General features: G+C 43.8%; 1 protein-coding gene and 4 long non-coding RNA genes across 5 annotated transcripts in view; 2 read left to right on the top strand and 3 right to left on the bottom strand.

Moving 5' to 3' along the window:
- The window catches only part of LOC143769037 (5-hydroxytryptamine receptor 3A-like), a 79,440-nt gene extending 69,312 nt beyond the window's left edge, over positions 1-10,128 (top strand). Inside the window, exon 9 of the mRNA XM_077257634.1 lies at positions 9,605-10,128. Coding sequence (XP_077113749.1) covers positions 9,605-9,867 — 263 coding nt within the window. The 3' untranslated portion in view covers positions 9,868-10,128. The remainder of the gene's footprint in view (positions 1-9,604) is intronic.
- Positions 1-17,815, bottom strand: part of LOC143769038 (uncharacterized) — a 43,206-nt gene extending 25,391 nt beyond the window's left edge. Inside the window, exon 1 of the long non-coding RNA XR_013214177.1 lies at positions 17,679-17,815. This is a non-coding gene — a long non-coding RNA (uncharacterized LOC143769038). The remainder of the gene's footprint in view (positions 1-17,678) is intronic.
- Positions 17,816-18,010: 195 nt separating this feature from the next.
- On the bottom strand, positions 18,011-19,581 carry LOC143769036 (uncharacterized). Its single transcript, XR_013214175.1, has 3 exons — positions 19,233-19,581; positions 18,806-18,886; positions 18,011-18,565 (listed from the first exon to the last, which is right to left on the bottom strand). It is a non-coding gene; the product is annotated as an uncharacterized LOC143769036 (long non-coding RNA).
- A 49-nt stretch (positions 19,582-19,630) lies between these two features.
- LOC143769035 (uncharacterized) lies at positions 19,631-22,059 on the bottom strand. The gene is made up of 3 exons (XR_013214174.1): positions 20,948-22,059; positions 20,663-20,781; positions 19,631-19,860 (listed from the first exon to the last, which is right to left on the bottom strand). It is a non-coding gene; the product is annotated as an uncharacterized LOC143769035 (long non-coding RNA).
- Positions 22,060-22,096: 37 nt separating this feature from the next.
- Positions 22,097-25,384, top strand: LOC143769034 (uncharacterized). The gene is made up of 6 exons (XR_013214173.1): positions 22,097-22,454; positions 22,621-22,739; positions 23,542-23,665; positions 23,805-24,169; positions 24,516-24,596; positions 24,837-25,384. It is a non-coding gene; the product is annotated as an uncharacterized LOC143769034 (long non-coding RNA).
- Positions 25,385-27,589: the final 2,205 nt, after the last annotated feature.

Here is a 27,589-nt window from a genome sequence, read left to right as displayed (position 1 = left end):
TAAGTATAAAAAACATTTTTATTTTTGTTTTTTTAAATGGGTGAGGTGGGGGGAGAGTGAGACTGCAGATGATGGAGTGTGTTTAAGGGGGCACTGCGCATGATGAAATGATAGGGGGCTGCAGATGATGAAGTGTGGTTGAGGGGGCACTGCGCATGATGAAATGATAGGGGGCTGCAGATGATGAAGTGTGGTTGAGGGGGCACTGCGCATGATGAAATGATACGGGGCTGCAGATGATGAAGTGTGTTTGAGGGGGTACTGCACATGATGAAATGATAGGGGGCTGCAGATGATGAAGTGTGGTTGAGGGGGCACTGCGCATGATCAAATGATAGGGGGCTGTTATGACCCCAGTGGACAGGGTCTCAGAGGAACGTGTAAGTCTGCGAGATTCAAAAATCCAGCTCATAGGGCTGTGGTAACTGGGTTGACCAAATAGCTACTCCTAACGCCAACACTAGAAGTAGCCGGGGATCATGCCTACGGTGATCGCTAGATGACTCGCGCCAGCCGGAGAATCTAACTACCCCTAGGAGAAGAAAACAAAGACCTCTCTTGCCTCCAGAGAAAGGGACCCCAAAGCAAGATACAAGCCCCCCACAAATAATAACGGTGAGGTAAGAGGAAATGACAAACACAGAAATGAACCAGGTTCAGCAAAGAGAGGCCAGCTTACTAATAGCAGAATATAGCAAGATAACTTATCTGGTCAACAAAAACCCTATAAAAATCCACGCTGGAGATTCAAGAACCCCCGAACCGTCTAACGGTCCGGGGGGGAGAACACCAGCCCCCTAGAGCTTCCAGCAAAGGTCAGGATACAGATTGGAACAAGCTGGACAAAAATACCAAACAAAACAAAAGCAAAAAGCAAGGAAGTAGACTTAGCTTGAAATACAGGAACCAGGATCATAGGACAAGAGCACAACAGATTAGCTCTGATTTCAACGATGCCAGGCATTGAACTGAAGGTCCAGGGAGCTTATATAGCAACGCCCCTGAACTAACGGCCCAGGTGAGGATATAGGAAAAGACAGAAGCTCCAGAGTCAAATCACTAATGACCACTAGAGGGAGCAAAAAGCAAAATCACAACAGGGGGCTGCAGATGATGAAGTGTGTTTGAGGGGGCACTGCGCATGATGAAATGATAGGGGGCTGCAGATGATGAAGTGTGGTTGAGGGGGCACTGCGCATGATGAAATGATACGGGGCTGCAGATGAAGTGTGTTTGAGGGGGTACTGCACATGATGAAATGATAGGGGGCTGCAGATGATGAAGTGTGGTTGAGGGGGCACTGCGCATGATCAAATGATAGGGGGCTGCAGATAATGGAGTGTGTTTAAGGGGGCACTGCGCAAGATGAAATGATAGGGGGCTGCAGATGATGAAGTGTGGTTGAGGGGGCTCTGCACATGATGAAATGATAGGGGGCTGCAGATGATGAAGTGTGTTTAAGGGGGCACTGCGCATGATGAAATGATAGGGGGCTGCAAATGATGAAGTGTGGTTGAGGGGGCACTGCACATGATGAAATTATAGGGGGCTGCAGATGATGAAGTGTGTTTGAGGGGGTACTGCACATAATGAAATGATAGGGGGCTGCAAATGATGAAGTGGGGGTGATGGGGACTGCAGATGATGAAGTGGGGGTGATGGGGACTGCAAATGATGAATTGTGTTTGAGGGGGTACTGCAAATGATGAAATGATAGGGGGCTGCAGATGATGAAGTGTGGTTGAGGGGGCACTGCGCATGATGAAATGATACGGGGCTGCAGATGAAGTGTGTTTGAGGGGGCACTGCGCAAGATGAAATGATAGGGGGCTGCAGATGATGAAGTGTGGTTGAGGGGGCTCTGCACATGATGAAATGATAGGGGGCTGCAGATGATGAAGTGTGCTTGAGGGGGCACTGCGCATGATCAAATGATAGGGGGCTGCAGATGATGAAGTGTGGTTGAGGGGGCACTGCGCAAGATGAAATGATAGGGGGCTGCAGATGATGAAGTGTGGTTGAGGGGGCTCTGCACATGATGAAATGATAGGGGGCTGCAGATGATGAAGTGTGCTTGAGGGGGCACTGCGCATGAAGAAATTATAGTGGGCTGCAGATGATGAAGTGTGTTTAAGGGGGCACTGTGCATGATGAAATGATAGGGGGCTGCAAATGATGAAGTGGGGGTGATGGGGACTGCAGATGATGAAGTGGGGGTGATGGGGACTGCAAATGATGAATTGTGTTTGAGGGGGTACTGCACATGATGAAATGATAGGGGGCTGCAAATGATAAAGTAAGGGGGACTGCAGATGAAGTGAAGGGGGGATAGGGGACTAAATGATGAAGTAAGGTGGACTGCAAATGATGAAGTGAGGGTGATGGGGACTGCATGCACATCAAGTGAGTGTGAGGGACGGTGGACAGCAATTGATTTGTAGGTGGGGGTGGGGAGAGCCAATGGTATATTGAAGGTAGGGAGAGCAAATAATGAATTTTGAGGGTGGGGAAGAGCAGTTGATAATGAATAGAGGGTGGGAGAGAGAGAAGACATGACAATGAATTGAGGCAAAAGGGGCATGTAACTATAATGAATCGGAGTTAGGGTTAGAGCGGGAGGTGCATAGTGGGATAGTTGAGGATAAAGTGACTGGAAATAAATTGGGGGAAAGAGTACAGGTGCTAATTAATTTATATATTAAATGGGGAAAGTGGCTATGTATAGCTAGAAGGGGCTCAGTGGCGTATTATAATTTATATTTGGAATGGTGGGTTGCATAATAACCAATTACAGTATATATTAATGGTGGGTGAATGTCTGTATTCAGATGGGTAGTGTAGAAGAAAGGAAAAAAGTGGGGAATGTGCTCTGAAAGCGGTGCTCTAGATAACTGTTATTTTATGCAGAGACGAGTCCTGGCTGAAAGAAGTGATGGCGGTCTGCGCTGGATTAAAAAGAAACGCAAAGATGAAGGACTTCAGCTAGAGACATCACTGGTGAGTCAGTATGTTACCTGTACACTGACACCATACGCTATATACTGTATACAGAGCTCCTGTGTATCATGTCACTAGTGATCCCTGTATTACCTATACACTGACACCATACACTGTATACTGTATACAGAGCTCCTGTGTATAATGTCACTGGTGATCACTATATTATCTGTACACTAAACACTATATACAGAGCTCCTGTGTATAATGTTACTAGTGATCACTATTACATGTACACTGACACTATATATAGAGCTCCTGTGTATAATGTCACTGGTGATCCCTGTATTACCTGTACACTGACACTATATATAGAGCTCCTGTGTATAATGGCATCGGTGACCACTGTATTACCTGTACACAGACACTGCATACTAAGTACAGATCTCCTATGTATAATAGCACTTATGGTGATAGTATTTTTTTTTATTAATGATCAGTATTGTACTATTCAGTCACAATGTGGTGGTAATATGTTGTCCGGCCATGGTGTGGCGGTATTTGTTCCTTGTATGTGCTATTATTTGGTCACTATTTGGTGGTAATATGTGGTCTGGTCATGGTGTGGTGAAAATTTGTTCCTTGTACGTGCTATTATTCGGTCACCGTGTGGTGGTAATATGTGGTCTGGTCATGTTGTGTTGGTATTTGTTCCTTGTATGTAGTTGGTCACCATGTGGTGGTAATATGTGGTCTGTACATGCTGCTGTGGTATTTGTCCCTTGTATGCGATATTGTTCGGTCACTGTGGTGGTAATATGTGGTCTGCACATGGTGTGGCAGTATTTATTCCTTGTAGATAGTATTATAGGTCACTATGTGGTGATAATGTGGTGTCTGGTCATGGTGTTGTGTTATTTGTCCCTTGTATGTGGAATTATTGGTCATTTGAAAAATTGAAAAATAAATAAAAATATACCTAAATTGTATTGCATATTTTAACAAGTGTTTAATAAGTTAGAGTAGAGTAGGGCCCGGCCAAAAGAGTCTACCTTGTCATCGTGGCAGATTAAAAAAACCTTTTGGCCAAAACAAAATCTGCTGGCTATGTGTGTGATCTGGTGATGGGAACTGTTAATATGTGATTGGTGAGAAGTGGAGTTTTTCCAAGAGTCAGCGGTGGTGCTGTAGACAGTTCGAGGGTTGGAGGCGGGGCTAGGTTGGAGCCTGGGCGGAGTCTTAAAGGGGCCCCGAAAATGTTGCCAGTATGGGGCCCCGAAATTTCTAGTGGCAGCCCTGCCCGATGTTACCTGAAAGAGGAGGGCGGTCACCCAGGGGCGGTCCCGCTGCGGTCCAGGTCCGATGGGTGTCTCAAGTCCGGTCCGGAGCCTCCCATCTTCATTCCATGCCGTCCTCTTCTGGTCTCAACACCACGGCTGCGGCGCAGGTGTACTTTGTCTGCCCTGTTGAGGGCAGAGCAAAGTACTGCAGTGCGCAGGTGCTGGGAAAGGTCAGAGAGGCCTGGCGCCTGCACACTGCAGTCCTTTGCTCTGCCTTCAACAGGGCAGACAAAGTATGCCTGCGCCGCGGCGTGAAGACCAGAAGAGGACGTCATGGAATGAAGATGGGACGCTCCAGACCGGACCGGAGACACCCATCGGACCCGGACCGCAGCGGGACCGCCCCTGGGTGAGTATAATCTAACCTCTTTTTCTCCTCTTTCAGGATACATCGGGGGTTTATCTACAGCATTACAGAATGCTGTAGATAAGCCCCTGATGACGCTGAGCTTACCTCACCATCGATTTTGGGGGTGACAGGTTCCCTTTAATGTTGATGATTATGGCTTACAGCCAATGAAAACCCAAAAGTCATTATCGCAGAAAATTAGAATAAATAACAAAAAACACCTGCAAAGGTTTCTTAAGCATTTAGAAAGGTCCCTTAATCGGTTTCAGTAGGCTCCACAATCATGGGGAAGACTGCTGACTTGTCAGATGTCCAGAAGGCAATCATTGATACACTTCACAAGGAGGGTAAGCCACAAAAGGTCATTGCTACAATAGTTGGCTGCTCACAGAGTGCTGTATCCAAGCATATTAATGGAAAGTTCAGTGGAAGGAAAAAGTGTGGTTGAAAAAGGTGCACAAGCAACCGGAATAACCGCAGCCTTGAAAGGATTGTTAAGAAAAGACCATTCAAAAATTGGAGGGAGATTCACAAAGAGTGGACTGCTGCTGGAGTCATTGCTTCAAGTGCCACCACACACAGACTATCCAGGACATGGGCTACAAGTGTCGCATTCCTTGTGTCAAGCCACTCGTGACCAATATACTATGCCAGAAGCGTCTTACCTGGCCAAGGAGAAAAAGAACTGGACTGCTCAGTGGTCCAAGGTGTTTTCAGATGCAAGTAAATTTTGCATTTCAGTTGGAAATCAAGGTCCCAGAGTCTGGAGGTAGAGTGGAGAGGCCACAATCCAAGCTGCTTCACAAGGTCTAGTGTGGAAACTTTAATCAAAAGAGAACTACTGTAGAGTATAATCCAAAATATTTAATTTTTATTAATCATATAGAATATTTAATATATCAATGGAATACAGAGGCTGACAAGCTACACTAAAAGGAACACACTGACCGAATAAAATGCAAAATTAAGTAAACTATAAATGTGCAAAAAACGCAGATTGCTATTGAATTTTTCAAAATGTCACAGGTTAAAGGGAACCTGTCACCCCCAAAATCGAAGATGAGCTAAGACCACCAGCATCAGGGGCTTATCTACAGCATTCTGTAGATAAGCCCCCGATGTATCCTGAAAGATGAGAAAAAGAGGTTAGATTATACTCACTTGGGTGGGCGGTCCGATCCGATGGGCGGCACTGTCCGGTCCAGGGCATCCCATCTTCATACGATGATGTCCTCTTCTTGTCTTCACGCTGCGGCTCAATACTTTGTCTGCCCTGTTGAGGGCAGACAAAGTACGCTTGTGCCTGAGCCGCAGGGTGAATACAAGAAGAGGACGTCATCGTAAGAAGATGGGAGGCCCTGGACCGGACCGCGACACCCATCGGACTGGACCGCAGCAGGACCGCCCCTGGGTGAGTATAATCTAACCTCTTTTTCTCATCTTTCAGGATACATCGGGGGCTTATCTACAGCATTACAGAATGCTGAAGATAAGCCCCTGATGCTGGTGGGCTTAGCTGACCTTCGATTTTGGGGGTGACAGGTTCCCTTTAATTGTAAAAAAACTAATTAACACTAACTTTCCTTCAGTAAGGAGTCTATAGAATGTGCAACACACCTTAAATACACCAAGCAGGAAAGCAAATGCAAATGATACCACTATTCATGGCTTTATCACTATAAAGGCTAATAACCAGTAATAGAAGTGTAGCCAGTGGGAAAGCACAGCAATTTGATCACACCTAGCTTATATTATATAGACATTGAAATAGAGGAAGGAAACTTACAAGAGAAGCTAGTGGGAATCCAATCGCCCCAACCCACGTTTCATTACTACTTCATCAGGAGGTGCCCTGATCATTTGCATTTCCTTTCCCGCTTGGTGTATTTAAAGTGTGTTGCACATTCTATAGACTCCAAAGCTGAAGGAAATTTAGTGTTAATTTGATTTTTCACAATTAACCTGTGAGATTTTGAAAGAAATTCAATAGCAATCTGCGTTTTTTGCACATTTATAGTTGACTTAATTTTGCACTTTACACTTTATTTATTTGGCCAGTGTGTTCCTTTTAGTGTAGCTTGGCAGCCTCTGTATTCTATTGATATCTTAAATATTTTATATGATTAATGTATGTATTATGTACATTTTTTCAATTATACTCTAGTTCTCTTTTGATTGAGGTTTCCATAATAGTTGAGTTTTCTGATCAAAAAATTGTTTTGGATGTAGTAGTGGGCAATTTTGTGCATAATAATTGAGGTCTAGTGTGAAGTTTCCACAATCAGTGATGGTTTGGGGAGCCATGTCATCTGCTGGTGTAGGTCAACTATGTTTTATCAAGAACAAAGTTAGCACAGCCGTCTACCAGGAAATTTTAGATCACTTCATGCTTCCCTCTGCTGACAAGCTTTTTGGAGATGGAAATTTAATTCTCCAGCAGGACTTGGCACCTGTCCACACTGCCAAAAGTACCAATACCTGGTTTAAAAACAATAGCATCACTGTGCTTGATTGGCAAGCACACTCGCCTGACCTTAACCTCATAGAGAATCTATTGGGTATTGTCAAGAGGAAGATGAGACACCAGGTCCAACATTGCAGACAAGCTGAAGGCTGCTATCAAAGCAACCTGGGCTTCCATAACACCTCAGCAGTACCACAGGCTGATCGCCTCCATGCCACGCTCCATTAATACAGTAATTGATGTAAAAAGGAGCCCCAACCAAGTATTGAGTGCCTTTACTGAACATACAGTTCAGTAGACCAACATTTCTGATTTTAAAATAATTTTAATTTTTCAAGCTGGTGTTATAAAGTATTCTAATTTACTGAGATAATGACTTTTGGGTTTTCATTGGCTATAAGCCATAATCATCAACATTAACAGAAATAGACATTTGAAATAGATCACTCTGTTTGTAATGACTTTATAAAATATATGAGATTCACTTTTTGTATTGAAGAACTTAAGAATTGTTATTGAAGAACAGAAATAAATTAACTTTTTGATGATATTCTAATCTTGTGAGAACCACTGTGCAGCCTGACATCTTTAATGAAAGCTCGCTCTGCACAGATGCCTTGCAGTGTCGGCTATCAATCAAAGGTATGTGGTCAGGGCGTGCTTACAGCTTCCACTCACACCTCCAGGCTGTATAACCAAGGGGAGGGATGGAGTACTGCGTCAGATGACATGGCTCCACAAATCACCTGAGCTCAGACGAAATTAGATGCTTTTAGTACCTCCGGGAACTCATTTAGACTGTTGGAAAACCATTCCAGGCAATACCAGAAGAAGCTGAGTGAGGAAGTGCCAAGGGGTTAAAAAGCAAATTTAAAAAAACTGACCGTCACATACAAACATAAACTAGGTGTTAACAGGTGCTTACCTAGAGTCACCAACTTATATACAATCAAACAAAAAAAGCAACACTCTGTGGCGCCATAGCATGCAAATATGAAAATTGAATTGCATTACTGCACTAGGAATATGAAAAATTAAGAATCCTTAGCGCATAAATTGGCCAATTCATGTGTACCTGGAAGCCACGTTAAGGGGTTATAAAGCAGTCATCAGAGTAAAAGGGGGTACACTGAGGATTCTATGGTTTAACACATTTTTGTTTGCGTTACATGTGTTTCTTTCCGCCTTGTTTGCATATGCGATCCTTCATTTATCTGCAGCCTTCAGTCTGAATTTACAGTGTGCACATTCCAGAAGAGAAAGGAAAACCATTGCATGAACAGCGGTGTCCAAACTTTTCGATGGTACTGTATATTTCTGGTTCAAAGCAATCACAATTATTAAGACTTAACATCATAAAATGTTTACTAGTAACTAGTATTAAAGTGATTATCCGCTACTTTAGAAATTGATGACCTATCTTTAGGATAGGTCATCAACTTCTGATTGGTCGGGGTCTGACACCCAGCACCCCAGCCTATCAACTGTGGTTGGTGTCGGCAGCCAGAAATACTCAATTGTGGAGCTGCTCCGTCTTCTGATAGCAGCCTCGTACTGCACATCTGTCTCCTATGATTTGAATAGGAAGCGGATGTGAGGTACTTGGCCACTATCAGAAGACAGATCAGCTCTGAGATTGAGCCAGCAGACACCAAGTGCAGCTGATAGGCTGGGTTCCAGGTGTTGGATCCCGACCGAACAGACATTGACAACCTATCTTAAGGATAGGTCAATGATGATAAAGTAGTGGACAATTGGTTTAAACTCAGTGGTAACTGTGTAAGCCTATATGATGGTTTTTCAGAAGGTTGGGCAGGCAATTTACTGCTTGACTCTTCCAAACACAGCCTTCAAAGAAGTAAAGTGCCCAAACTGTAAATTAGGCACAAAACACTGGTCATGCACCTCTAGATCCAGCAGAACATTGGCAGATTACTGCACCTGCTGCTATAATCGCATAGCACACCTCTAAACTGGCAGCTCTGGCGCTGGCGGATGGTGTAACCTGTGAGAAGCAAGCACTTGGTTACTAATAGTGATGAGCGAATATACTCGTTACTTGAGATTTCTCGAGCATGCTCGGGTGTCCTCCGAGTATTTGTTAGTATTCGGAGATTTAGTTTTCATCACCTCAGCTGAATGATTTACAGCTATTAGCCAGCTTGATTACATGTGGGGGTTGCCTGGTTGCTAGGGCATCCCCACATGTAATCAAGCTGGCTAGTAGCTGTAAATCATCAAAGAAAACTAAATCTCCGAGCACTAAAAAATACTTGGAGGACCCCCGAGCGTGCTCAGGAAATCTCGAGTAACGAGTATATTCGCTCATCACTAGTTACTAACATTGCTGGAGAAACAAGGTCGGAACAGAGCAGTAACAGAAGATTTAGGCATTATGCTCTATATAAAATGTCCTGCTTGTAAGTTTGCAATAAAAGTTTTGAGGTAATGCATTATTTATAATAGTGTGACATGTAAGATCATTTTTCGCTTTCCCTCCCCTCTTCCTTTAAGGACTCCTACTGGAGTCTTGCTCCAAGGAAGTGCAGTTGAAGGAAGAGGAGCCGGTACTGGAAGATGGAGTGGTCTCAATACTAGAAAGGATTTCCAGAGACATGCACTTGGTAAGGGAACAGATCCTGTCTCTGCAAAGCATGGAACAGATGGAGACTGAGCGGGAAAAGCTGCAGGAAAAGATAGAGAAAATGGTCTTCTATTGCCATCTTGTGCTCGGTTCTGCTTTTTATTTCATCATTTTTAGCAAATGGAAATGGTGACAAACGTGTAAGAAAAGGACATGATCTGCTGCATCAGGCTTGTATTGCATGCGTGCATATATACCAATGTCTGCTCCGCAACTATAGATCTGGGCTACATTAATTACACATAAATCTGTGATGCTCACGTGGGGTTCAAAACACTAACTGTACGGAATAAAATTCTCTGCTAACAAGGAATACTATGTGTGAATGGATAATTGCTGTTATATACTTCAAACTTTTTGGGTTAACATTTTAACCCTTTAAAAAAATAGGGAATTTTTTTTTTTTTTATGTATCTGGCTTACACACACAACACAGATCAAGTGCTGCCTCTCCTCTACCAAAGCCTGTCTTTATTGACTGGCAGCAGCAATGACAATTTGACTATAGTGGACATGACCGCTGCAGCAAATCATTGAGATTAATAGTGATAGCAAATGTGGTTTGCACAATACCACAGAGCCCAGTGAGGGGTGACAGCGCTTAATTTATTATAGGCTTCTTATTTTCTTCCTCTTCTGATTTGGAAAGTTATAACTTCTATTTCTGCATTTTTATTACTTTTGTGTTGCATTATTCCAAGACCAATGGCATTTATTTTTTGGTGGAGAAAATCCATTTAATTTTCCACCATCATGCTTAAAATAACTGCAACTCTACCCGGAGCAGAAGAAGTGATAACATTTTAGCCAGCGACAGTGGAGTACAAGAGTGCAGATCAGCACTTCAGAATTATTTGACCATCTCATGGCTGCTCTAAAAAGCGCCTCCGTGCACAATGGATTTCAGTCTTTATGAAGACTTTTTAACAGAATTCTACATGAGAGCAAAAGATTGGACAACCTGAAGTCCAGCCCGTTTGACCTTCGCTTACCCTATGTGAGGACAATGTGATCGCCATTGAAAATGTATGGGATCAGCTGACATTTCTGCAAGTTTAATGAACTGCTAGACAGGTTTTATATCAGAATACTATATAGTGCAAATCAATAGAATTAGCACGGAGCCAGCATGCGGCTATTTTGGCTAAATACTATTACAGAATTCACGTTTAAAACAAATCCCCTGATCAGATAATGGTCTTATAAACCGTGCTCATCTTACTTTTAGGTTCTGCGCAAAACTACATACAAAGCATGAGGAGCAACAGACTCCAGTTGTATCATATAGTCAATTGAGTCCCAATTATAGTAATGTCTAAAAAGAGGCTTGCAATCATCTGACAACCTAGAAAATCGGGACTTCATCAGGTGTGATGATTTTTAAGCCAGTGTTATACCCTTAGTGACAGAGCCAATTTGGTACTTAATGACCGAGCCCAATTTTTACAATTCTGACCACTGTCACTTTATGAGGTTACAGTTCTGGAACGCTTCAACGGATCCTGATGATTCTGAGACTGTTTTTTTCGCGACATATTGTACTTCATGTTAGTGGTAAAATTTATTCGCTATAACTTGCTTTTATTTATGAAAAAAACAGAAATTTGAAAAAAATGTAGAAAATTTAGCAATTTTCGAACTTTTACATTTTTGTACACTTAAATCAGAGAGTTACCGTATTTTTCGGACTACAAGACGCACTTTTCCCCCCCAAAAAAGGGGGGAAAATAGGGGGTGCATCTAATAGTCATAATGCAGGCTTACCCGCAGTGGTGTGGTGGCGGCGGCAGAGGTGGCGCAGTGAGCGGGGTCCCTTTCACCGGTGAGGTGATGCAGCAGCCCGGTAAGCAGCAGAGCCGGGTGAATCATGTTGTTATCGGTGGTGGCGGCCATCTTCCTGAGGCCGCGCGTGCGCAGATGGAGTGCTCTGTTTCCCGGGGCTTCGGGAAAATGGCCACGGGAGGCCGCATATGCGCAGATGGAGATCGCGGCGGCCATTTTCCTGAAGCCGAGTTCGCAGATTTGGATCTTGGCTTCAGGAAAATGGCCACCGCAATCTCCATCTGCGCACGCACGGCCTCCCGTGGCCATTTTCCCGAAGCCCCGGGAAGCAGAGCACTCCATCTGCGCACGCGCGGCCTCAGGAAGATGGCCGCCACCACCGATAACAACATGATTCACCCGGCTCTGCTGCTTACCGGGCTGCTGAATCACCTCACCGGTGAAAGGGACCCCGCTCACTGCGCCTCCTCATCCCCGCACCTCTGCCGGTAACCACTGCTGTAACCCTCCCTTGGACACCAGGCCGTGGCGTCGCCCACCTAAGCAGGAAGGGACCCTGCTCAGGTGCACGCCGTACCGCATCACCCTACCTCTGCCGACACCATGCCTCATGTGACCCTGCTCTGCCACCGCCAGCCCTCAGGTAAGATACTGTAAATTCAGACAATAAGACGGACCCCTTATAAAAAAATCTTTTTTTCTGCTATTTTCACCCCAAATTTGGGGTGCGTCTTATAGTCCGAAAAATACAGTAGGTCACACAAAATAGATAATAAATAACATTTGACACATGTCTACTTTACATCAGCACCATTTTGGAAACGTCATTTTTTTTTTTGTTAGGATGTTATAAGAATTAAAAGTTGACCAGCGATTTCTCATGTTTCCAACATTTACAAAATAATTTTTTAGGGACCACCTAACATTTGAAGTGAGTTTGGAGGGTCAATATAACAGAAAAAACTCAAAAGTGACACCATTCCAAAAACTGCACCCCTCAAGGTGCACAAAACCACATTCAAGAAGTTTATTAACCCTTCAGGTGCTTCACGAGAACTAAAGCATGGAAATAAACGTTTAGGTCTGGACCAGTGTGTGAATGAGTACATGTGGGGTAGGAGTCCATTAACCCCTTCCTGACATCGGACGTACTATCCCGTCGAGGTGGGGTGGGCCCCCATGACCACGGACGGGATAGTACGTCCAGCGCGATCGGCGGCGCTCACGGGGGGAGCGCGGCCGAGTGTCAGCTGCCTATCGCAGCTGACATCCGGCACTATGTGCCAGGAGCGGTCACGGACCGCTCCCGGCACATTAACCCCTGGCACACCGCGATCAAACATGATCGCGATGTGCCGGCGGTGCAGGGAAGCATCGCGCAGGGAGGGGGCTCCCTGCGGGCTTCCCTGAGCCCCCCGCAGCAACGCGATGTGATCGCGTTGCTGCGAGGGTCTTACCTCCCTCCCTGCCTGCTCCAGACCCGGATCCAAGATGGCCGCGGATCCGGGTCCTGCAGGGAGGGAGGTGGCTTCACAGAAGCCTGCTCAGAGCAGGCACTGTGAAGCAGCCTGCACTTCTCTCAGATCGGTGATCTGTCAGAGTGCTATGCAAACTGGCAGATCACCGATCTGTATTGTCCCCCCCTGGGGCAAAGTAAAAAAAAAAAATTTCCAAATGTGTAAAAAAAAAAAAAAAAAAAAATATTCCAAAATAATGAAAAAAAAAAAAAAAATATTATTCCCATAAATACATTTCTTTATCTAAATAAAATAAAAAAAACAATAAAAGTACACGTATTTAGTATCGCCGCGTCCGTAACGACCCGACCTATAAAACTGGCCCACTAGTTAACCCCTTCAGTAAACACCGTAAGAAAAAAAAAAAAAAAACGAGGCAAAAAACAACGCTTTATTATCATACCGCCGAACAAAAAGTGGAATAACACGCGATCAAAAAGACAGATATAAATAACCATGGTACCACTGAAAGCGTCATCTTGTCCCGCAAATAACGAGCCACCATACAGCATGATCAGCAAAAAAATAAAAAAGTTATAGTCCTGAGAATAAAGCGATGCAAAAATAATTATTTTTTTCCATAAAATAGTTTTTATCATATAAAAGCGCCAAAACATAAAAAAATAATATAAATGAGGTATCACTGTAATCGTACTGACCCGAAGAATAAAACTGCTTATCAATTTTACCAAACGCGGAACGGTATAAACGCCTCCCCCAAAAGAAATTCATGAATAGCTGGTTTTTGGTCATTCTGCCTCACAAAAATCGGAATAAAAAGCGATCAAAAACGGTCACATGTCCGAAAATGTTACCAATAAAAACGTCAACTCGTCCCGCAAAAAACAAGACCTCACATGACTCTGTGGACCAAAATATGGAAAATGTATAGCTCTCAAAATGTGGTAACGCAAAAAATATTTTTTGCAACGAAAAGCGTCTTTCAGTGTGTGACGGCTGCCAATCATAAAAATCCGCTAAAAAACTCGCTATAAAAGTAAATCAAACCCCCCCTTCATCACCCCCTTAGTTAGGGGAAAAAAAAATGTATTTATTTCCATTTTCCCATTAGGGCTAGGGTTGGAGCTAGGGTTAAGGCTACAGTTAGGGTTGGGGCTAAAGTTAGGGTTAGGGTTGGGGCTAAAGTTACGGTTAGGGTTTAGATTACATTTACGGTTGGGAATAGGGTTGGGATTAGGGTTAGGGGTGTGTCAGGGTTAGAGGTGTGGTTAGGGTTACTGTTGGGATTAGGGTTAGGGGTGTGTTTGGATTAGGGTTTCAGTTATAATTGGGGGGTTTCCACTGTTTCGGCACATCAGGGGCTCTCCAAACGCGACATGGCGTCCGATCTCAATTCCAGCCAATTCTGCGTTGAAAAAGTAAAACAGTGCTCCTTCCCTTCCGAGCTTTCCCGTGTGCCCAAACAGGGGTTTACCCCAACATATGGGGTAGCAGCGTACTCGGGACAAATAGGACAACAACCTTTGGGGTCCAATTTCTCCTGTTACCCCTGGGAAAATACAAAACTGGGGGCTAAAAAATAATTTTTGTGGGAAAATTTTTTTTTTTATTTTCACGGCTCTGCGTTATAAACTGTAGTGAAACACTTGGGGGTTCAAAGTTCTTACAACACATCTAGATAAGTTCCTTGGGGGGTCTAGTTTCCAAAATGGGGTCACTTGTGCGGGGCTTCTACTGTTTAGGTACATTAGGGGCTCTGCAAACGCAATGTGACGCCTGCAGACCATTCCATCTAAGTCTGCATTCCAAATGGCGCTCCTTCCCTTCCGAGCCCTCCCATGCATCCAAACGGTGGTTCCCCCCCACATATGGGGTATCAGCGCACTCAGGACAAATAGGACAACAACTTTTGGGGTCCAATTTCTCCTGTTACCCTCGGGAAAATACAAAACTGGGGGCTGAAAAATAATTTTTGTGGGAAAAAATTTTAGTTTTATTTTTACGGCTCTGCATTATAAACTTCTGTGAAGCCCTTGGTGGGTCAAAGCGCTCACCACACATCTAGATAAGTTCCTTAGGGGGGTCTACTTTCCAACATGGTGTCACTTGTGGGGGGTTTCTACTGTTTAGGTACATTAGGGGCTCTGCAAACGCAATGTGACGCCTGCAGACCATTCCATCTAAGCCTGCATTCCAAATGGCACTCCTTCCTTTCCGAGCCCTCCCATGCGCCCAAACAGTGGTTCTCCCCACATATGGTGTATCATCGCACTCAGGACAACTTGGACAACAAATTTTGGGGTCCAATTTCTCCTGCTACCCTCGGGAAAATACAAAACTGGGGGCTAAAAAAATAATTTTTGTGGGAAAAAATTTTTGTTTTATTTTTACGGCTCTGCATTATTAACTTCTGTGAAGCCCTTGGTGGGTCAAAGCGCTCAAAACACATCTAGATAAGTTCCTTAGGGGGTCTACTTTACAAAATGGTGTCACTTGTGGGGGGTTTCAATGTTTAGGCACATCAGTGGCTCTCCAAACGCAACATGGCGTCCCATCTCAATTCCTGTCAATTTTGCATTGAAAAGTCAAATGGCGCTCCTTCGCTTCCGAGCTCGGTCATGCGCACAAACAGTGGTTTACCCCCACATATGGGGTATCGGCGTACTCAGGACAAATTGTACAACAACTTTTGGGGTCCATTTTCTCCTGTTACCCTTGGTAAAATAAAACAAATTGGAGCTGAAGTAAATTTTTTGTGAAAAAAAGTTAAATGTTCATTTTTATTTAAACATTCCAAAAATTCCTGTGAAGCACCAGAAGGGTTAATAAACTTCTTGAATATGGTTTTGAGCACCTTGAGGGGTGCAGTTTTTAGAATGGTGTCACACTTGGGTATTTTCTATCATATAGACCCCTCAAAATGACTTCAAATGAGATGTGGTCCCTAAAAAAAAATGGTGTTGTAAAAATGAGAAATTGCTGGTCAACTTTTAACCCTTATAACTCCCTAACAAAAAAAAATTTTGGTTTCAAAATTGTGCTGATGTAAAGTAGACATGTGGGAAATGTTACTTATTAAGTATTTTGTGTGACATATCTCTGTGATTTAAGGGCATAAAAATTCAAAGTTGGAAAATTGCAAAATTTTCAAAATTTTCGCCAAATTTCCATTTTTTTTGCAAATAAACGCAGGTAATATCAAAGAAATTTTACCACTATCATGAAGTACAATAGGTCACGAGAAAACAATGTCAGAATCGCCAAGATCCGTTGAAGCGTTCCAGAGTTATAACCTCATAAAGGGACAGTGGTCAGAATTGTAAAAATTGGCCCGGTCATTAACGTGCAAACCACCCTTGGGGGTGAAGGGGTTAAAAACAGTGGACTGTGGAAAACAGTGGAAGTACGCATCTCAGACCTGGAGTTCTAGGGTGATCGGGCCATATTGGGTGTTGGCCGTTCTCAGCCCTAAGACTTTCCAGTTGGTTACCCACAGTAATGCACGCACATAACGTATTCCACAGGTCGTCGCACTGGATATATTGCGCCTACGGTATTTCCTTCATCATTGGACTGCGTTTGCCATAAACCTGAGAATCAGGTGACTGCGGGGTGAATCCTAGTGGGTTGAGGCATCCTCACCAAATGTCATTTCCGGTGTAATCTGGGGTTAAGGGTCCAGAGGCCCCTCATTGAAAGGGGGTACTGTCATGACTCATTTTTGGACTTGTGACAGCTCTGGTTCTGCTTTAATTTAAAGGGTCCTCTCACTTATCTCCGAGCTGCCTACTGACAAGGAGCGGGGGGCGCCAGCTTGGAGGAATTTTTTTTTCTTCTCCAGTAAGTGGCCTCGCAAGCACATGTGCAGTAGCAGCTATCGGATCACATCTAGACACCAATAGCAGCTATTGCCCAGGCACGGTGGGCGCCATTTTCAAATTGATTTTTTTTTTTCTGTAGCTGAATAAAATGTAGTATTGGTACACAAAACATGCGATGTTGCTGCAGAGTAGGTGACATGGCTGGCACTGGCTTGCAGAAAGGTAACCAAAGCACGAGAAACAAGAGCCATCAAAATGTCTGCACACCACCGAAGTTAAAATAATATAAGCTTTATTGGGAACATAATTAAAAACATCTAAAATCACACATACCCTCCGTGCAGATGCCCCTGTGAACACTGTATGCCACTATATATGGGTAAATAAACATATGAAATCTTACAGACGTGTCCCTGCCCTCTGCACTTAATATTATAATATAACTATATGTAGACAAAATGGAGAATGAACACGCTGTATACAACCATATAACAGCAAATATGCACACAGTCAAGTATGATACAAGCCACACAGCATGCAAATAGCATGCAACACCCCAACACAATATGCAGCTTTCAAAGGGAGCAGATAAAATAAACTGCCCTAGATATCCAAAGAAAGGGACAGAGGAAGATGTCCAAATATATAACCTGAAATACCCTGCATAGTCTGGTCCTAGGAGTGGTCAAAAGGTGAGGATAGTGCTGGAAAGAGCAACATAGGATGAAACCTGCTGCAAGAGGCTGTGAGGCTGTATAGTCACAGGGCAAATGCGACCGGAGGGGAAGCCCAACGCGTGTCGCTGTTCTAAGACAGCTTCGTCAGGGGAAGTAGTGCAAATACCCCCAATAGCACTTAAATACCTTATAATCAATTGTGTGGTCAGGTCCGGTGTGTAGCTGGCAGAGCATGGGGGCCGGAAAACCGGAAGTGACTCACCAGGAAGAAGGGAAAATGAAAGTGTCCTGAATGCCACACTGAGCATGTGCCAATGGAAGGTCAAAACAGCAGAATTGATGTAGGCAAAAAGTCTGAAGAAACGTAAGTGTTTGTGACAGCGCAGCTCCCGGGAGCAGATGTGGTGACAGTCCTGCGATGCATGACTGTCAACCCATCTGTGGGCACAAAAGAAAAAGCCTCCTGGTACAGTCCATATATAGAGGCAGCGAGTACACAGCAAAGAGGAGAAAGCAGAACCAATCCTAAAAGATGAATGTAGAACCAGAAGATTAATTCCTGAAAAAAGATTTTAAGATTATGTACATAAATATACCAATAAATAAGCACATGTATGAGTCATGGTGTTATAACATGAAATAGATATATATATGTATTCCAATGTGCAGACTTCATTAGAACATACAATACATAGAAGACAGAATAAATACCATCAAACTATGCTGAATCAGATTAATTCATCAATATATATACAGCACCCTCACAAAACACATGGATAAAACTTCCATGATATGATATTACACAGGATTACAAACGGATACTTCAATTGTCCTGTTATGTAATATATTGTCCAATAGGGAAGGAGAAGCATAAAATCCCTCTCCCTTCCCCCCATATAATGTTCCATTTAGGTCCAAAGTCTTCTCCTCTTCTCCGAAGTCTTGTAAATGAAAAAACATACAGATTCTTCTCCAGACCTCCATATCACAACCAGAGGGAGTCGATGCCGCTCAATATGCTGTTCGGGAAGCGCATAACTCCACTCCAAACGTCCACCACCACCGCAGAAATCCTAAAGAAGAATAGCCAAGTTATCCCAAAAAACCTGTAAAAAGGAGGTCCTCGTTAATTCCATGGGGTGCCATAGAGTGGAGCTGGTAGATCCAACGGGATTCTACCTGTAGCAATTTCTTATGTAGTGTGCCACCCCTATCGGAGGTCCTCAGATGTTCCAAACCAATAACTCTAGTATTGGTATAGCTCCCAGCATGATGAGTCAAGTAGTGAGCCGCCACCGTAGTAAGGGTCTTACCTTTGCGTCTATCAGCCACCGCTGTATTGATCGTAGAAAAATGTCCCTGAATCCTCCGGCGCAGCTCCTGTGTGGTCTGGCCTACATAGATACGAGGGCAAGTACATATGATGGCATAGATAACATTGGATGTTTTGCAATTAATGTAGGACTTTAATCTATGTGGCGTCTGATCTGTTGGGTTAATAAAGGAATCTCGCGTGGGGTGCATATATGTACATACCGTGCAATTCCCACACGGAAAAGAACCTTTCAGGACAATACCACGATTCAATTTATGAGTGGGCCTAGAATAATGGCTCCTCGTAAGTATGTCCCTAAAATTGGGAGCCCTTTTTGCGGTCACTAAGGGTCGTGGGCTGATCACCTGCGCTGTTTGCATGTCAGCAGTCAGGATTCTCCAGTGATTGTTCAGGATGTCCCTTACCTGGTTCCACTGAGTATGGTATCCAGTAATGAAGCGTACAAATTTGTCCGTTTGCTTCTTTGTGGGGACCAGTAAGGTGTCCTGTGTCTGTTTTTTTGCTCTCTGATAGGCCCGAGAGATACATTTCTTGGGGTAATTTCTCCTCCTAAATCTCTCCGTGAGATCATGAGCTTCCCTTCGAAAATCCTCGTCATCGGTACAATTTCGTCGTACCCTGAGGAATTGTCCCCTCGGAATACCATCCCTCGTATGTCCTGGATGGAAGCTACGATACTCCAACAGACTATTGACCGCTGTGGGCTTGCGATAAAGACAAGTCGATAATTTACCATTCTGACATTTGACCTCAAGATCCAGGAATTGCACTGCAACAGAAGAAAACTGGTGAGTCAAAAAAATATTGAAAGGATTATGATTGAGGACGTCCAGAAATTCCAGACATTCCTCAATAGAGCCTAACCAAATAAAGAAAATGTCGTCTATGAATCGCGACCAATGCCGTACCTTATTGATGAAGAAATTGGAGACATAGACGACAGTGTGCTCCCACCACCCTAAAAAAAGATTTGCAAAAGCTGGGGCGCAGCGCGCTCCCATTGCCACGCCTGATGTTTGAATATAGAAAGTTCTGTCAAATAAGAAAAAATTGTGCCTCAAAACAAAATCTAATAAATCAATAATGAAGGAGTCATGCATTCTGTCAGAATTAGTTTGTTGATCAAGAAAAAACATAATTGCCAATAGGCCATCATCGTGACCGATATTCGAATACAGGGATTCCACGTCACAGGTAACCATAATCTCCCCTGATGATAAATCCAACCCTTTGTATAAGCTGATAAAGTGTGAGGAGTCCCTAATGTGAGAAGGCAATTTCAGCACAAATGGCTGTAGAAAAAAATCAATGTAAATACACGCCTTCTCACACAGACTCCCAACGCTGGACACAATAGGTCGGCCTGGGGGTTTATTTAAATCTTTGTGAACCTTGGGTAGCATATAGAACGTAGATGTAGTTGGTTCCTCTACCCAAATAAAATCCCGTTCCTGAACACTGATAACCCCCAGTTCAAAAGCCCTATCCAAGAGAGCTCTCAATTTCGTAGAGAATACCCCCGTAGGATTGGAGGGGAGTCTTCGATAGAAATGCTGGTTACCCAGTTGTCTATTTGCTTCCTCGAGATACAAGCTATGGGGCCACAGGACAACATTACCCCCCTTGTCCGCCTCCCTGATCAAGAATTCTTTATTTGACCGTAGGTCAGACAGAGCCCGCCGTTCCTGAATAGACAAATTAGGCATGAGGCCTATCCTAGGGGGGAGAGCTTCAATATCCTGTTTGACCATCTCGAAGAAGATTTTGACAGCTGGTATAGTGGACAGGGGTGGACACACAGTAGATTTATTCTTGTGAGGAAAATTACGCCTACCTGTGTTAGATTCACCCTCTTGTAGGAGCTCCATAAGATCTTGAAAAACTCCATGTTCAGTCTGATCAAGAGAGGAAATCGCCTGTGGTTGTATGTGCAGAACCTGGAGGACGATTTTCCTACAGAATAAGAAAAGATCCTTGATCAAAGTGAAGTTATCAGCCCGTTGTGCCGGCGAGAAAGTCAGACCCCTGCTTAATACTGCAGTTTCAATAGGTGTTAGTTGGTGTTGAGACAAATTGAGAATCTGCAATGAATCATGTTTAACTCGAACATCAGACTCACCATCACTGTTGATTGATGACGGGATCACTTGCGTTGTTTCATCCGTTTGTTGTGATATTGAGGTCTGTACCCCCTGTTCCTGGTGATCCGAGTGGTCAGGTCTACGTCTCCTATGCCCACGCCTAGTCCTGGTCCTGGTTCTGTATCGCTTTCCGCTGAGGACAAAAAATCACTCGAAGACGGACCCTCAGTGGTTGTGATGTTACGGGAGGCATTGGTTGGACCTTGTCTGGTTTTAAGACCTCGACGTTGATTGCCTTGATGTCCCCACTTATAGGCCATGTGTTGATCGAAATCCAATTTATCCCTCAAAAATTTTGCTCTTTTTTTATCCATTATCTCCTTGTCATACTTATCCAATCCCTCTTTGAGTTTGATTTTAAAGGGCTGGATTTGTGAGACCTCATCAAATTTACTGAGGCCATTTTCCAAATCCCTAATTTCTGTCTTAACCTGTACCAAGAGTTCCCTATCATGTGCAATAAGCATGTTGATTAGAATTTGTGAACAGCGGAGTAACCCCTCCTCCCATGTAGTGCGAAAAGCCACCGAGGGTTCCCATGCTGGAAAAATAGGTATCCTCAAACCTCTAGGTACTAAATTCAATTTCAAGTATTCCTCCAAACATCGAATGTTCCATAATAATCTAATTCCATGTTTTTGTGCTGCCATAAGATCCACAGATAAACGCGCAAAATTAGAATCTGGACAGTTACCAATAGTGTCCACAAATGCCGCAGAGGCAGAAGCCTTCCATGCCGCTTCCCTCGCCTCCCAATCCATGCTGCCCACAAGGAACCAATAAACCACACAATAAATATATTTTATATCAATAGATCCTCACAAATATGAGGAAATAGGCTACAATAAGCCGTGTGCTGCCAAGCAAAGAAAAAACACCACTGGGTGTTTGAAAAACCTATAACATATGGGATAGCTGACGCACCACTGCAATGTGTAGATATATAGAGGGGGTGCAAGACTGATGGCTAATAATGCAAACTAACCAAAGCACGAGAAACAAGAGCCATCAAAATGTCTGCACACCACCGAAGTTAAAATAATATAAGCTTTATTGGGAACATAATTAAAAACATCTAAAATCACACATACCCTCCAGCCCTTTAAAATCAAACTCAAAGAGGGATTGGATAAGTATGACAAGGAGATAATGGATAAAAAAAGAGCAAAATTTTTGAGGGATAAATTGGATTTCGATCAACACATGGCCTATAAGTGGGGACATCAAGGCAATCAACGTCGAGGTCTTAAAACCAGACAAGGTCCAACCAATGCCTCCCGTAACATCACAACCACTGAGGGTCCGTCTTCGAGTGATTTTTTGTCCTCAGCGGAAAGCGATACAGAACCAGGACCAGGACTAGGCGTGGGCATAGGAGACGTAGACCTGACCACTCGGATCACCAGGAACAGGGGGTACAGACCTCAATATCACAACAAACGGATGAAACAACGCAAGTGATCCCGTCATCAATCAACAGTGATGGTGAGTCTGATGTTCGAGTTAAACATGATTCATTGCAGATTCTCAATTTGTCTCAACACCAACTAACACCTATTGAAACTGCAGTATTAAGCAGGGGTCTGACTTTCTCGCCGGCACAACGGGCTGATAACTTCACTTTGATCAAGGATCTTTTCTTATTCTGTAGGAAAATCGTCCTCCAGGTTCTGCACATACAACCACAGGCGATTTCCTCTCTTGATCAGACTGAACATGGAGTTTTTCAAGATCTTATGGAGCTCCTACAAGAGGGTGAATCTAACACAGGTAGGCGTAATTTTCCTCACAAGAATAAATCTACTGTGTGTCCACCCCTGTCCACTATACCAGCTGTCAAAATCTTCTTCGAGATGGTCAAACAGGATATTGAAGCTCTCCCCCCTAGGATAGGCCTCATGCCTAATTTGTCTATTCAGGAACGGCGGGCTCTGTCTGACCTACGGTCAAATAAAGAATTCTTGATCAGGGAGGCGGACAAGGGGGGTAATGTTGTCCTGTGGCCCCATAGCTTGTATCTCGAGGAAGCAAATAGACAACTGGGTAACCAGCATTTCTATCGAAGACTCCCCTCCAATCCTACGGGGGTATTCTCTACGAAATTGAGAGCTCTCTTGGATAGGGCTTTTGAACTGGGGGTTATCAGTGTTCAGGAACGGGATTTTATTTGGGTAGAGGAACCAACTACATCTACGTTCTATATGCTACCCAAGGTTCACAAAGATTTAAATAAACCCCCAGGCCGACCTATTGTGTCCAGCGTTGGGAGTCTGTGTGAGAAGGCGTGTATTTACATTGATTTTTTTCTACAGCCATTTGTGCTGAAATTGCCTTCTCACATTAGGGACTCCTCACACTTTATCAGCTTATACAAAGGGTTGGATTTATCATCAGGGGAGATTATGGTTACCTGTGACGTGGAATCCCTGTATTCGAATATCGGTCACGATGATGGCCTATTGGCAATTATGTTTTTTCTTGATCAACAAACTAATTCTGACAGAATGCATGACTCCTTCATTATTGATTTATTAGATTTTGTTTTGAGGCACAATTTTTTCTTATTTGACAGAACTTTCTATATTCAAACATCAGGCGTGGCAATGGGAGCGCGCTGCGCCCCAGCTTTTGCAAATCTTTTTTTAGGGTGGTGGGAGCACACTGTCGTCTATGTCTCCAATTTCTTCATCAATAAGGTACGGCATTGGTCGCGATTCATAGACGACATTTTCTTTATTTGGTTAGGCTCTATTGAGGAATGTCTGGAATTTCTGGACGTCCTCAATCATAATCCTTTCAATATTTTTTTGACTCACCAGTTTTCTTCTGTTGCAGTGCAATTTCTGGATCTTGAGGTCAAATGTCAGAATGGTAAATTATCGACTTGTCTTTATCGCAAGCCCACAGCGGTCAATAGTCTGTTGGAGTATCGTAGCTTCCATCCAGGACATACGAGGGATGGTATTCCGAGGGGACAATTCCTCAGGGTACGACGAAATTGTACCGATGACGAGGATTTTCGAAGGGAAGCTCATGATCTCACGGAGAGATTTAGGAGGAGAAATTACCCCAAGAAATGTATCTCTCGGGCCTATCAGAGAGCAAAAAAACAGACACAGGACACCTTACTGGTCCCCACAAAGAAGCAAACGGACAAATTTGTACGCTTCATTACTGGATACCATACTCAGTGGAACCAGGTAAGGGACATCCTGAACAATCACTGGAGAATCCTGACTGCTGACATGCAAACAGCGCAGGTGATCAGCCCACGACCCTTAGTGACCGCAAAAAGGGCTCCCAATTTTAGGGACATACTTACGAGGAGCCATTATTCTAGGCCCACTCATAAATTGAATCGTGGTATTGTCCTGAAAGGTTCTTTTCCGTGTGGGAATTGCACGGTATGTACATATATGCACCCCACGCGAGATTCCTTTATTAACCCAACAGATCAGACGCCACATAGATTAAAGTCCTACATTAATTGCAAAACATCCAATGTTATCTATGCCATCATATGTACTTGCCCTCGTATCTATGTAGGCCAGACCACACAGGAGCTGCGCCGGAGGATTCAGGGACATTTTTCTACGATCAATACAGCGGTGGCTGATAGACGCAAAGGTAAGACCCTTACTACGGTGGCGGCTCACTACTTGACTCATCATGCTGGGAGCTATACCAATACTAGAGTTATTGGTTTGGAACATCTGAGGACCTCCGATAGGGGTGGCACACTACATAAGAAATTGCTACAGGTAGAATCCCGTTGGATCTACCAGCTCCACTCTATGGCACCCCATGGAATTAACGAGGACCTCCTTTTTACAGGTTTTTTGGGATAACTTGGCTATTCTTCTTTAGGATTTCTGCGGTGGTGGTGGACGTTTGGAGTGGAGTTATGCGCTTCCCGAACAGCATATTGAGCGGCATCGACTCCCTCTGGTTGTGATATGGAGGTCTGGAGAAGAATCTGTATGTTTTTTCATTTACAAGACTTCGGAGAAGAGGAGAAGACTTTGGACCTAAATGGAACATTATATGGGGGGAAGGGAGAGGGATTTTATGCTTCTCCTTCCCTATTGGACAATATATTACATAACAGGACAATTGAAGTATCCGTTTGTAATCCTGTGTAATATCATATCATGGAAGTTTTATCCATGTGTTTTGTGAGGGTGCTGTATATATATTGATGAATTAATCTGATTCAGCATAGTTTGATGGTATTTATTCTGTCTTCTATGTATTGTATGTTCTAATGAAGTCTGCACATTGGAATACATATATATATCTATTTCATGTTATAACACCATGACTCATACATGTGCTTATTTATTGGTATATTTATGTACATAATCTTAAAATCTTTTTTCAGGAATTAATCTTCTGGTTCTACATTCATCTTTTAGGATTGGTTCTGCTTTCTCCTCTTTGCTGTGTACTCGCTGCCTCTATATATGGACTGTACCAGGAGGCTTTTTCTTTTGTGCCCACAGATGGGTTGACAGTCATGCATCGCAGGACTGTCACCACATCTGCTCCCGGGAGCTGCGCTGTCACAAACACTTACGTTTCTTCAGACTTTTTGCCTACATCAATTCTGCTGTTTTGACCTTCCATTGGCACATGCTCAGTGTGGCATTCAGGACACTTTCATTTTCCCTTCTTCCTGGTGAGTCACTTCCGGTTTTCCGGCCCCCATGCTCTGCCAGCTACACACCGGACCTGACCACACAATTGATTATAAGGTATTTAAGTGCTATTGGGGGTATTTGCACTACTTCCCCTGACGAAGCTGTCTTAGAACAGCGACACGCGTTGGGCTTCCCCTCCGGTCGCATTTGCCCTGTGACTATACAGCCTCACAGCCTCTTGCAGCAGGTTTCATCCTATGTTGCTCTTTCCAGCACTATCCTCACCTTTTGACCACTCCTAGGACCAGACTATGCAGGGTATTTCAGGTTATATATTTGGACATCTTCCTCTGTCCCTTTCTTTGGATATCTAGGGCAGTTTATTTTATCTGCTCCCTTTGAAAGCTGCATATTGTGTTGGGGTGTTGCATGCTATTTGCATGCTGTGTGGCTTGTATCATACTTGACTGTGTGCATATTTGCTGTTATATGGTTGTATACAGCGTGTTCATTCTCCATTTTGTCTACATATAGTTATATTATAATATTAAGTGCAGAGGGCAGGGACACGTCTGTAAGATTTCATATGTTTATTTACCCATATATAGTGGCATACAGTGTTCACAGGGGCATCTGCACGGAGGGTATGTGTGATTTTAGATGTTTTTAATTATGTTCCCAATAAAGCTTATATTATTTTAACTTCGGTGGTGTGCAGACATTTTGATGGCTCTTGTTTCTCGTGCTTTGGTTAGTTTGCATTATTAGCCATCAGTCTTGCACCCCCTCTATATATCTACACATTGCAGTGGTGCGTCAGCTATCCCATATGTTATAGGCTTGCAGAAAGGTGCTTTTTTTTTTTTTTTAAGTATATACAGATATTCATTATGTAAACTAGGGGGCAGGTCACTCAGGGATCAGTGACCTGTCAGCAGTCCGCATTATGAATATCTATCTAATCAGAGCACCACATACACCAACCCCGCCTAAAGGTACCGTCACATTTAGCGACGCTGCAGCGATCTAGACAACGATGCCGATCGCTGCAGCGTCGCTGTGTCGTTGTGTGGTCGCTGGAGAGCTGTCACACAGACAGCTCTCCAGCGACCAACGATGCCAGTCCCCGGGTAACCAGGGTAAACATCAGGTTACTAAGCGCAGGGCCGCGCTTAGTAACCCGATGTTTTCCCTGGTTACCAGTGCTAATGTAAAAAAAAAACAAACACTACATACTTACATTTCGGTGTCTGTCCCCCGGCGCTGTGCTTTCCTGCACTGACTGAGCGCCGGCCGGAAAGCACAGCGGTGACGTCACCGCTGTAATCTGCTTTACGGCTGGCCGGCGCTGACAGTGCAGGAAAGCACAGCGCCGGGGGACAGACACCGGAATGTAAGTATGTAGTGTTTGGTTTTTTTTTACATTAGCACTGGTAACCAGGGAAAACATCGGGTTACTAAGCGCGGCCCTGCGCTTAGTAACCAGATGTTTACCCTGGTTACCAGTGAAGACATCGCTGAATCGGCGTCACCCACGCCGATTCAGCGATGTCTGCGGGAGTCCAGCGACGAAATGAAGTTCTGGACTTTCTGCTCCGACCAACGATGGCACAGCAGGACCCTGATCGCTGCTGCGTGTCAAACTCAACGATATCGCTAGCCAGGACGCTGCAACGTCATGGATCGCTAGCGATATCGTTCAGTGTGAAGGTACCTTTAGGGCACGAGAATCTCATTAACACAAAACTGAAAATAAAGATTAAAGGACAACTATAAAACGGATTTGATCAACCAAGGTATCATTTTAATCAGTATAATGACGCCGAACTTTCACTGTGTTTAGGTTTCTGTGCACAATCCTGCTTACAGGTTTCCTTTAAACATGTTTTTTACTTTTGGGCCAGCAAAGGTTAATGTCAGTTCCTTGCTGGCAGCTGCTGGTCAGCTGATGTGGGTAGTGACCACTCCCACATCCTTTAA

The sequence above is a fragment of the Ranitomeya variabilis genome, chromosome 4 (genome assembly GCF_051348905.1).
Source record: "Ranitomeya variabilis isolate aRanVar5 chromosome 4, aRanVar5.hap1, whole genome shotgun sequence".
Classification (NCBI taxonomy): domain Eukaryota; kingdom Metazoa; phylum Chordata; class Amphibia; order Anura; family Dendrobatidae; genus Ranitomeya; species Ranitomeya variabilis.
The sequence above is the reverse complement of the archived record's forward strand: the minus strand, read 5'-3'. Positions and strand labels throughout refer to the sequence as shown.